The sequence below is a fragment of the Nycticebus coucang genome, chromosome 3 (assembly GCF_027406575.1).
Source record: "Nycticebus coucang isolate mNycCou1 chromosome 3, mNycCou1.pri, whole genome shotgun sequence".
Classification (NCBI taxonomy): Eukaryota; Metazoa; Chordata; class Mammalia; order Primates; family Lorisidae; genus Nycticebus; species Nycticebus coucang.
Window position 1 is genome coordinate 586,489 of NC_069782.1, and position 12,021 is coordinate 598,509.

The following is a 12,021-nucleotide window of genomic DNA, read 5'->3' on the forward strand; positions in this document are numbered from 1 at the left end:
CAGCCTCACAGCCCTAAAGCCCCCAGGCCCACCTCTGCAGTTACTGAGGCTTACCTGTTGGCTATTCTTACCAGCCCTTGCCATGCAACATTGAGCTGATGTAAGCCAAAGAAGTAGAGGACAGCAAAACTCAAAATAAGGTGGGCTGCCAGACACATGGGAAGGTAAGAGAAAGGGGTAGAAGGTAGGGGAAGGCTGGGCTCACCTAGCACCCACTGGTGAAGCCCCCGCACATCCACTTCCCTCTATCTGCAGGACAGCCCATGTCATGCTTAACACTGTCAGTCTTTCTAGGCATGTCCTAGTTGCTAGTCCCACTGGACCTTTTGTCCAGGCCACCAGCTGGCTGCACCTCCTCTCCACTTCAGGGTGGGGTGCTGAGCCAGGGTCAGGCTGGGTGCCAGTGGCCCAGGACCCGCATCCTCGAGGAAAGGCAGGTGACAAGTGCCCTCAGCATCTGTGGTGCCGGGAGCACAGAGAGATGGCCAGGACCTACACCCCTATCATCTGAGTCCCATTTCCACATAGTTCACAAAACAGGAACTTCCAAAATTAGAATTTATTTCAGTTTCTAAGGAATGAATCCATGAGTGTGGTTGCCCCCACACCCCCTGGGCTCACAGCTGTGGGCGTCACCTGATTTGACTGGACACAATGACAATCAGAAGTCACCCTGTGCTGGGCTGGGGAGGGGGCACAGCTGGTGAAGCCTGAAGAGATGAGGAGGGATGGCCCCAAACAGATGGTGGCCCACGCAGGAGGGCTAAGCAGGGCAGCCCCATCATGACCCTAAGGCTGAGGCCACCACAAGCTGTCTGTCCATTGAGGGTCAGGTGACGCCTATGCTCTCCAGCTGGGGCACAGGAAGTTAGGTTCCAGCCAGGACAGCAGCTCATACCTGAGGCATCAGCCTGGACCTCCAAGGCTGACCTTCATCAGGACAGAGACCCAAAGAAAGGGAATTCCTTTTTGTCTCACTTAGATTTAAGGCTTATATTTCCTGACATTTGCTTCAGTTTATTTTTTTTTCACTGAAGTTAAAATTACCTGAGTTAAGATTTTCAGACATTTAAAATAGCCAAAACACAGAATATCTGCAGGCAGAGGCAGGGCCAGAGAGGTGGTAGGACAGGCCCAGGATACCAGGGTGTGTCCAGGGTCAGCCAGAGCTCCTGGGGGCCCACACTAAGGAGCTGCAGGGGGCACCCAGCCCTTCCCAAATGTGTCTGGCCCAGAACCCACTGATGTGTTCTGGGGCCAGATGCTCCTGCAGCTGGTGAGGACTCAAGAAGGCACAGTGAGGTAGGGACAGCAGCTGGCTTCCCAACACCCTGCCCCCTGGGGGAAGGAGGGTGCGGTGGCCTCAGCCCTTCCCTCAGCCCCTGCCACCCTGGGAGCTGGGCCATCTGGTCTTGACCTGGGGATAGCCTCTGCAGCCTCCATGGGGGAGATCAGGGGAGCTGCTGGGAAGCCCGGGCTCAGACAGTTAAATAATCTTTTATTTGGGTGGTGTGGGACTAGAGCGCAGGTGTGGCTGGCCTAGACCCCCACAGGGGGTGGCAAGGACCTCAGGGGTGCTCGGCACCCAGGATGCTCCCACGAAGCCCCTTGGCAGCCACTGGAGCAGCCCCTGCCCCAGCGTGGTCGCTCCCTTGACAGCGCCTCCTACGTGTGTGGCCGGGCCACGGTCACCCTCTGGAGGCAGTGCTGCGTGGCCGGCAGCGACAGGACCAGGCTCACAGTGCGGCGGCCCATCCAGTACAGGCCGTAGCCCAGCAGGCCGAAGAAGGCGGCCTTCACGGCCAGCCGGGACACTCTGCCGGAGATGGACGGCGGGGGGATGCTGGGGAGGGAGGGAAGGCTAGGCCTGGTTGGTGTGGGTTCCCCTAGCCCCAGTCCCCACACTGGGGACCCCTGGTATGCTCCCTGGGACCCGGCCTCCACTGGGGGCTCTCAGGGTGGACTCAGCCCCGGGCAGGTGCTCACGTCATGATCTCCTGGATGTTGAGGTCAGCATTCCAGTTCTTCTCAATGCCAGGCACATGGCCCATGCCCACCACACCCACGACCACAGCGGGGACACACTTCCTGGGCTCGGCTGTGGGACAGCAAGTCAGTGCAGGCCCAGGAAAGCCTGAGAACCCTGAGCCCGTGGGGACGTCAGCTCACCATCAGAGGCTCGCGGAAGCTCAAGGCGCCGGGCCGCCTGGCGCAGCACATAGGTCAGGTAGATGTCGCGCTCTGAGACGATGGTGCGGTGCAGGTCAGGGAACTCGCCGATCATCTCGGCCATCATCTGCTCCAGCAGGTCCTTCTGCTTACAGCGCTCCACATCGTCCTTGCTGGGGCAGAAGGTGCAGCTGCTATCTCCGTGGGATAGGGTAGGGACAGTGGGGGCTGGTGCTGTTGACCCAGGGCAGGGACCATGGCACTATTTGTTTGGGATTCACTTCAGTAGGGAGGGGCAGGGAGGGCCTTGTCTGAAGAGGCTCGGCTGGCTGGGACCTGGGCAGGTGTGGCTGTGCCAAGGCCACTGTTCCCAGGCTGCCCTACCTGATGGGGTCTGACAGGAAGCACAGGCCCCAGGCCAGCCTGACCTTCTGCCAGAAGGAGAGCGCGGCGATGGCCCTCTTGAAGGTGACAGGGATGGGCCGATCACCCAGGTGGAACTTGCAGAAAGGCACCTTGCTGGCCTGGAGCAGAGGTGGGCATTGGGGAGCCATGGGGGCCCTGGACAACTTCCCCCAGCCACCCCCCAGTTGCCCCCAGCTGTGCTCTGCCCACCTCCTTGAATGCCTCCCTGAACTCGCCCCCAGGGGCCATCCCCAGCTGCTCCGTGATGTGTGCAGATACTTTCAGCAGCAGCATCTGCATAAGCCCAGACATGAGTCCATTCTGTAGGGAGAGAGGGGTGAGGCTCAGCTGCGCACAGCAGCGGGGCAGAGCTGAGGTGGAAGGATGGTGGGTAGCCCCGTGACCATGGGCATTCTGGCCTGAAGAGTCGCTTTTCAAAGCTAGCCAGCCCCTCTTAAGAAAAGCCCTTCATAAAACAGTCAGGGATTGAAAAGGGCCATCTCACCATCACAGATGCCTAACCCTGGGCAAACACGCCGGGTACAGGGCCTTGCCAAAGCAGCCCTGTCTCTCCCATCTGCTTGCAAGGGCCAACAGATAGTGGCACAACCCCAGGCACCAGTCCTAGGCAGGCCACGTCACACTGATCACAGCACAAGGCTAATGGCCTCTGGGTCTTGTGGGTCAAGGCAGGGTGGGTCAGTACTTCAAGGAGTATACTTGCAGTAGGGGTGAAGCTCCTTCAGCAAGGATGAAACTCTGGAGACAGGCCCACCTCTCTCCCTTGGACCCACCCTAAGCCTCCAGGTGTAATCTGGGCTCCAGGCGTACAGGTGCAGAGCAGGTCCCCAGCCACCTGCGCACCTGCCTCACAGCCTGCTGCAGCTTCTCCAGGCTGAGCTCCTTGGCCTCGCGCAACAGTGTGCTCTCATCCATCTTCAGCATGGATACACGGTACTGGCAGAGCTCCACCACCACCACGTCAGGCTGCACCTCCCGAATGGTCTGCAACGGCCAGGGGTCAACCCTGTGGGCATGCAGCTTGCCCCTCAGTGCCCCCTGCAGAGCCAACGCAAGTAACAAGAGGCCCCAGCCAGGGGTGGCCAGTGCTGGCGCCACCTGGCACTGCCTCACTCTGCTGCTATGACAGCTCAACTCTTTAAGCAAAGAAAGAAATAAAGCTATGCAACAGGCTCATTTATTAAAATAGAAGACAGAGCAAAGCCTCACAGCTCTGTAGCACACAGGGAGGGGGTCGGGCTCTTGGAGTGGCCACTGAGGCACTGGGCCCCTGTGAGGCCCTGAGTTCTGGACATAGGAGCTCACCATTAATTAGCCCGTGTCCCTGTCATTGGTGGGGTGGCCAGTGAGGTCAGCCCAGTCGACAATGGCACTCACCTTCACAACATCCCTCTTGCTGTCGTCACTGAAGTGGGCCGTGCCCACCACATACACCCGGCTCCCATCCTCTGCCACCAGCTGGGTCACAGTGCGTGGCAGGTTGGGCTGCTCTTGCCGCCGCTTCAGCTTCATCTCTAGGAGTAGGTTGAAGGCGTCCACATCAGCTGCAAAGACAGCAAAGGCCATCACAACTCTGGGGACAGCTGCTGGCACAGCGGCAGTCTGGGCTCTGAAGACTCTTCTGGGTTCTCAAGATTGCATAGGTGTGGAGTGGGGGCTGAGACTCAACATGAAACCTAAACTCACAGAGGCACAAGCTCCCTGTCAAGGGTCAGGGTCCATGTACCTGGCCAGCCCAGGTGACAGCATGTGCCGTCTGACCACCTCTGAGCCTGGGTCTCAGGAGCCCCTTATCTCAGTCCATGAGGGTGAAGGCCCAGGCTGCTGTGGGGAGTGGCATGGACGGGGGACAGTGGGGACTGGGTGCCCCAAGGGCACTGGCCTATATCAGCTCAGCAGGGGGAGGGCTCTGAGAAGTTCGGGCCCACCTTCAGGAGCTGGGGCTCCTGCTCTGCTCACCCCACCTGTGCTCAGGAGCCTGCCCTCTGACATCTGTTCTCCCTGTAGCCCAGCACCATGCAGTTGGCCCTCCAGGAGACTCAGCCTGCAGCACCTACTTGGGTCTTGGCCGGGGTCCTGCTTGCCCAGGCTGCTACCTCCCCACACCCTACACCCCCATGTCTCAGCACTGCAAACATGTTGAGACCCCAAGGAAACACGTACATAGGTTCTGGGGTTCTCCAGAAAGCACCCTGGGCACTGGCTCCGAACCCCCTGCCGTCACGTCGGCCTGTAGATGGAGGGAGAGTTCAAGTCCAGGTATCCAGGGGCCTTGGACTGCCAGAGTCCATGTGGCTGCTCCAGCAACCTTTGGGCCCTGTGGGTCACATATTTGCAGGACTCCACTCCCTTGGCCACCTGGTGGTCTCTCCTTTCACCACCAATACCTGGTAAGGTTACCAGGCCATCTCTGCCGCAGGGCCCCTCTCCAGCAGAAGCGCTTCCAGACTCCAGAGAAACCTTGTAAATTTCTTCTTTGCAGAGAAGCAGCCAGAACGACCCCAGGAAGCCCCACCCCGGGTAGCTACTATACAAATGCTACTTGGCCCTGGGACTGAGCTTGTTTAGGGAGAAGACCCTTGCAGACCCTGCCCCTCACCTCTTGTGGCAGCTGTTCCTCCTCCATAGCGGGGTGGTGGCTGCCTGCGTGAGTGGGGGGAGCCTGGGGAGAAACGAGGTAGCATCTCACCTGGAGCTCCAGGGCCTCCTTGCCCTAACCACAAGTTGCCTCTGGCCAATCACAGGCTTCTGAGGCTTAGGGTCCTTTCAGGAGGTACCAGGCAGGGAGAAGGGGCATTCACTATGAGCGAAACACAGAGAGGGGTCTGCAGGGTACAATGCTGGGGCACAGGCACCTGAACAGAGCCAAGACGCCCCAATCCTCACTCCACCACTGTGAGCAAACACAAAGGAAGAGGAAGAAGCAAATCCCTGTACCAACTGTGCAGAGCTCCTGTGAGTGGGATCATTTCAAGAGAGTAATGTGGCCGCTGTCCTGAGGCACATGGCATGGACCCTACAGCCTTTGTAATAAAGTCACTTCAAAGAAAGTCCTAACCCCTTCAGTAATCCCAGTGCAGCTGACAATGTCAGTACAGCTGCCAGCACAGACAGCAGCAGACTCAGGGAAAGCAAGTTAACGTCAGAGGAGCTGAGGCTTCCTCAGCTTAAAAGACAGGAACAACGCGGAAGGAGTCAAGTCAGAGGCCCTGATAAGGCCTGAGGCTGTGCCCCAAAGAGGGCTGCCAGGCACACATGGGTCTTTGCCCACACTCAGCAAGAAACCTGCAGCCTGGGATGGGGGTGGGACACAGACACCAGAGGAACCACTGCAGAGCTGGAGAAAGGAGCTTGGTGCTGAGGAAGAGGGTCATGTTGAGCATTAGAGAAGCCCATGGGGCCAGCCATGGACCTGTGTGGCCATGGAGCCAGGATGGAGTGATGCACTCACAATGCCAACAGGCTCCACACAGCTCCCAGTGGACAGGTGTGTCACCACCTCATGGGGTCGTTAAAACATTCAAACCAAAATTTGGAGCCTCACACAGAGCCACAGGAGCCAACGAGCATGCTGACCACACAACAGGGACAACTAGCACATGCACACACACTGTCTCTCTCCACAGACAGTGTGGAGAGCATGGAAAAGGCTGAAGGACACACATAGGTCTTTTAACAAACACTGCAAAGGAACAAGGCCTTTGGGGAGGTGGCCGTGAGCAGCAAAGGGCCAGAGTCAGACCCTGACTTGATAAAGTTGCTTAGAAATGCTGAGCCCATCAGAGAAGCCTGCCAGGGTGAAAGGTGAGACATCAAGGAACTATGCTGGGCGGCGCCTGTGGCTCAGTCGGTAAGGCGCTGGCCCCATATATCAAGGGTGGCGGGTTCAAACCCGGCCCCGGCTGAACTGCAACCAAAAAATAGCCGGGCGTTGTGGCAGGCGCCTGTAGTCCCAGCTACTCGGGAGGCCGAGGCAAGAGAATCGCTTAAGCCCAGGAGTTGGAGGTTGCTGTGAGCTGTATGATGCCATGGCACTCTACCAAGGGCCATAAAGTGAAACTCTGTCTCTACAAAAAAAAAGGAACTATGCTAACTGGCCTTCAGTTTTGTTTTAAGCGTCTGCATCCATCAGAGTTACATGTCTGAGGCTTCTGGGATGTGCTTTGGAGGAGCCACTATGGGGACCACGCAGGACAAGCCTCTAGTCTCCACCCAGACACCCGCAGCTGCCTGGGGCACTCCAGTTCCACTATTGTTACACAATTCTCACAACTTTCAGAATAAAAAGTCAAGATGAATGATAGAATGTGATACTCTCTCAAGCTCCTTTCCCCTCTGTATCCTGCAGGCACATAGTTGCAGCAAGCACAGACCTGCCCCCTAGGCAGGTGTCTAGGCTTGAAGACCTGGGTTTGGGTCTGGCCCCACTGGTGATCCAAGTCACTGCACCTCTGAGCTTTAGTTTCCTCATCTGCAAACAGGATGGAGCTCTTAGCCAGGTGTCTAGGAGGGACTCAGGGGCTAAGACAGGCAGGAGTAACTCCAAGCAAGGGAAGGGTCTGACAAATCCCCACCTTGTATCCAGGGAAACACAGATGAAATAGGAAGGGGGCAGCCCCTCTGAGGGCAGCTGGGCCTCTAGGAAGGGAGACCCACCCTGTGGACTTAGCCCAGAGCGCTTGGAGCTCAGCTTTCCACCTGAACAGCAGTACCCTCCTCTGCAGCAGTTTGAGTCTCAGCTCCCACCCCGCCTGAGGCATATCCAGGAAGTGGCACTGCTAGCACTAGTCAGAGCAGCCAGGCCTCTGCCAAAGCCCGAGCCTTACCTAGGGGCTTCTTCCCTATGCTGTTTGCAGGGCAGAGACCTCCCCTAAAGCAAGCACCAATCGAAACACACAGAGGGAGGTGTGCTGAGGCTGGCTCTGCAGCCAGGGCCCCAGGTGGGTGGCCTGATGAGTCCAGCTGAGCACAGACAGCGAACAATCCCCACTCACGAGCAGCATAGGCAGCCAAAGCATGAGGAAGCGCTTCCAAAGCATTGCGTGGTCTGTGGGCCAGCAGACGGGCAGCAGCCACACCACCTCCACCCTTACCCTAGGGGCACAGCAGTCAGAGGTCTGTGGTCAGGCTTGGCCCTGGAGTCTTGCCCAGGGCATGCCTGTGATGGGGCATAGGGCAGGCCCTTGCCATAGGGCAGCCCCCTAGGGGCTGGTCCTGTTCTGGCCATGCCATGAGGTGTGGGATACATGTGTACTGGTCTCACAGCAGTGTGTCTGGCCAGGGGCCAAGTCTTGAGTCACAGGATGGTAGGGCCCCGTTAGCCCCAGCCCTGGCCCCTGCAGCTTCTCACGAGGGGCAGTGCTGCCTGGGAGGAGTTAGGCAGGAGGGCCACTGAGGCCCTTCCAGTGCAAGGAGTCTGTGACTCTGAGCATATCTCCTGTGACGCCACTGCATCCTTGCCCTCTCCAACTCTCTGGTTTCCCTCCCTCTCACTGCAGTGCCTGGCTAGCCTTAGGATGTGACTCTCTCCGCCTACCCTGCTCAGATAATTATGACTGGGACCCATGGCCCTACCAGCTGAGTGGAGGTGAGCAAGGGGCTGTGCTCCCTGCCCCCATCCTGCTGGCCCAGGTCCAAGTTCCCTGCTCCCTGTCTGTGTCCTTCCTGGTTTCTTCCCACACGATGTCTGGACTGCTGTCCCCACAGAGTATCACCTGAGGGTCTCTGTCCTTTTCAGATGAGCTCAAGCCCATCAGCAGAAACCAGCAGACCCCCTGCTGACACCCTGGGGGGATGAATGTCTCCTCTCTAAAGCCCTACCAGCTGGCACAGCTCTGGGACACTGGCACATGGCTTCTGGTCCTGTTACCCGGCCACACTATGAGGCCAACATGCCAGGAGCTCGTGGAGCCAAGAAGTCAGAGGACATTTCTGTAGAACAGCTCTCCAGGATGAGGTGTGTCCCTGGGATCAGGCAGGCGCTGGACACCACCAGTGGAGACTTCTCCTGGGCAAGGCTAGTTAGCAAATAGGCCAGGTACCAGTGGACTCCAGACCTCCACTGCACACTGTGGCACCTCAGGCAAGGCTTCAAGGTGCTAAGCCCCAGTTAAAGGAGGACTTGCAGCACCTACCCCTGGTCCTCTCTTGGTCAAAAATACAGGCCACATTCCAGTGCTATTTCAGCTGTGACCCTTGACCTCTCTGAACTTTTCTGCTGGGGTATCCCACAAGACAGAAAAGGAGACTTGACACTGTCTCTGAAAATTCTTTTAAGTACTGTTTCCTCATCCATAAAAAGGAATAACACTGCCATCTGGTTTGGGGAACTATTTTCCTCCACATGAATGAATCTCTTGCAGGCTTCCAAAGCAAAAACCTCAAACCGAGAATTCCCACTAACCCCTAAGCCTTAGGGCCTAAGGGCACACATCCAGAGAACAGCAAGGCTCACAGGGCAGAAAAATCTCTCTCACACCAAGATCTACCCAAGATTGCAGCCCTGGGACATAGGACCAGAGTGACACCTGTTCAATGTTTGATAAGGTTGTTGGCATCTGAATCAGACTGTGAGTGGTAGGGTGTGGGCTTTACAGTGACCTCAGCCACACCTCCCACCTGCCCAACTCTTTCTTCTCCTGGATCGAATCTTCTGCTATGGATTGAATTGTGTCCTCCCAAAATTCACAGGTGAAAGTTCTGACTCTCAATGTGACAGATTTAGGAGGTGGGACCTTTGGGAGATGATTAAGCTTAGATGAGATCATGACAGGGTGCTCAGGAAAGGGTCAGCCCTTTTGCAAGACTAACCATATCCCAGGTGGACCCCTAATGTGAGTGGGCTTTTCCTGTCCTGTGAGCCTGGCTCTTTCTCTTGTGCACCAGACAGGATGAGTGCTCTTGGGAGTTGGTGAGAATTCTCAGACATTTGAGTTTGTTCTCCTGGAAGCCTGCAAGAGATAGCAGGCTAGGCATAGTGACTCATGTCTGTAATCCTAGTACTTTGGGAGGCTGAGGCAGGAGGATCGCTTGAACCCAGGAGTTGGAGGCTGCAGTGAGCTATGCTGATGCCACTGCCCTAGGCTGGGAGACAGAGCAAGACCCTGACTCAAAAAAGAAAAGAAAAGGAAAAAAAAAAAAAAAAGAAGGAGGAGACAGCAGCTAGTTCTTGCTCCCCCATCCTCCAGGTGAAAATATGGCAACAGATGTCAAGAAGTCAGGAAGAAGGCCCTCACCAGCAGCCAATTGGACCACCTTGCCTCTGGATGCTCAGCCTCCACAACTATGAGACAATAACATTTTTTTTAAGTTCTTACAATATTTTGTCACTGCAGCCTGAGTTAACACTCAGGCTGTCCCCTTCCCCAGCTAAAAACTGCCTTCTAGATCCTAGCGTGGCTTAGCTCTCACCAAAAGCTGACCAGCACTAAATGGAGTTCCTAAAAAAACCCTCATCTCTCAACCAAACCACTGGCCCTGCTCAGAAAGCCAAGGGTCTCAACTAGACAGACCTGGGGGTCACAGAAAGAAATGACAGGCTGGGAGGTAGCAGGCTGTGGCCCAAAGGTCCAAAACCCTCTGCACACTGTTGCTGAAGCCCAAGCACCTATGGCCACTAGAAACCCCTCCTGGGTCTGATGGGACCTGCATATGCAGGTGTGGCAGAGGTGGGAGTGGGGGGCTGGGAAACTCAGTCACACCTGAACTGGAGAGGTCTGAAACCTCCTTGGCCAACAGCAGGCCACCCCTCCTGGGACCGGGTCACTGTCCGATGCCAAAACACCAGCAGCCTCAACACTACAGTATCGTGCAAGGCTGTGCAGCAGCACAGGGGGCAGAGACCTTGGAAGAGCAGAGCCACACAAGAGCAGCCAGCCCCGCAGCCTGTACATCCTCCTCCTCAAGAGGCCACCAAAGCTGGGAGGAGTCCACCTGGAAACTCCCAAGCTGCCACGACCCCGAGAAGGAACCTAGCGCGTCTGAGAGTTCCTAGTTGTTTCCGGGCTGCCAATGCTGAGACAGCTTGGACTCCTCATTTCTTGTGACAGTTTTGACAAAGACTCACATGTTAGCTTTTTATTCCTCAGTTACAAAAACCTTTTAAGGTGGAGGCGGGGAGACCTTGTGTCTACTCTGGCCATATGGCAACCTTGCTTTGCTCCACTTGAAGGGCAAAGGCGCCTACAGACAAGCAAACCCCAAGGTCTTGGTGGGACCAGGGGACGGCAGGGTCCAGGCTGTCTGCCGCTGCCCCACCCCCGGAAGAGGCCTGGGCAGCCCTCCCCTCCCCGCGGGTCTGCGTGGGGAACTCAGGTCCCGCCGGTGGCGCCTCCTCTTGAGGCCAAAGCCGACCCTTCCGGTTCCCCAGCCGGCAGCCAACGCGGGGCGGGGGGCGGCAGGAGCTGAGCGCTCCCCGCCCGTCCCCCACCTGATTCGCCCAACCCCCCACGCCGGACCGGCTCGCTCTCCCCTCCGACCTGACCCGAACCCCTTCTGGCTTGACCCGCTCCTACCCCGACTGACCCGCGTCCCCTCCCCGCTCCGGCCTGACCCGGGCCGGTCCCTACGCACGCGCTGTCCGCCCCGCGAGGCCGCCGGGCGCAGCAGGTCCCTCGAGTCGGCCCGCCCAGTCCCGCGGCCCAGGACGCGCAGCATACCAAGGTGAGGCTGCAGCGCTCCTCAGCCGGCCTCCATGCGGCTAGCCGCCCCCACCGGACGGGGCGGGTCGGGGCCGCGGGGCGGGGCGGCCGGACGGGCCGGACGGGCCGAGGGCGCCGGGCGGCCGCGCGGCATGCCGGGAAGGGCAGTCCGGAGCGCCCCCCACCCGCCCGGCGCTGCGCCCGCCCCGCCGCCGCGGCCTGCACTTCCCAGGGGGCCGCGCGCGAGCCGCCGCCCTGCTCCGGTGGCCCCGGGTCCTAAAGCGCGCCGGCGGGCAACCCGGGTTTTCGGTTCGAGTCCCGCCGTTGCGCGGCACCGCGGCCTTGCGACGCGCTCTGCAGTTGTCGCCGCAGCTCCCCGTCTGTGGAATGGGGATAATATTCACAGGGCGTGCGCAGGATGGGTTTGCGTCAGATGATGTTGAAATTCAACTGTTCTGTGAGCCGTGAATTCGGCACGAAAGGGACTGCCGGGAGGCCGTGGGAGGCGAACGCGGGCTCAGGAGCCGCGCACGCGTGGCCTCGACCCCGCCCTTGAAGGCCCCTCTCCTCCGCAGGGACCCAGCCGGCCCGTGGGCTGGGGTCCTTGGAGGTCCAGCCCAGTGGCCCTGAGGACAACTCGGCGGAGCACGGGGCCCAGCGCTCTAGGAACCTGGGCGGGGCCGGGGTCTTGGGCCTCTGGGATGCGTGGTTGGCACCCCAAGGCCGCTGCTAACAGAGGTGCAGGACGGGAGGCGTCCCCTGGGGGCCCAGCTGGCTTCAACCATCC

At 58.4% G+C, this 12,021-nt stretch overlaps 1 protein-coding gene across 3 annotated transcripts; it reads right to left on the bottom strand.

Annotated features, from left to right (window-relative positions):
• Positions 1–996: 996 nt before the first annotated feature.
• TRABD (TraB domain containing) lies at positions 997–11,465 on the bottom strand. 3 transcript variants are annotated; one of them, XM_053584444.1, is made up of 10 exons: positions 11,253–11,465; positions 5,195–5,257; positions 4,759–4,825; positions 3,973–4,139; positions 3,439–3,579; positions 2,785–2,895; positions 2,554–2,693; positions 2,170–2,342; positions 1,987–2,098; positions 997–1,843 (listed from the first exon to the last, which is right to left on the bottom strand). In XM_053584444.1, the coding sequence occupies exons 2-10, from the start codon at positions 5,219–5,221 to the stop codon at positions 1,666–1,668; spliced, it is 1,116 nt and encodes a 371-aa protein (XP_053440419.1). In that variant the 5' UTR covers positions 5,222–5,257; positions 11,253–11,465; the 3' UTR covers positions 997–1,665. The 3 variants fall into 3 exon arrangements, with proteins under 3 accessions (XP_053440419.1, XP_053440418.1, XP_053440417.1); XM_053584443.1 differs by having other exon boundaries at positions 997–1,816; positions 11,167–11,412; XM_053584442.1 differs by having other exon boundaries at positions 11,167–11,408.
• Positions 11,466–12,021: the final 556 nt, after the last annotated feature.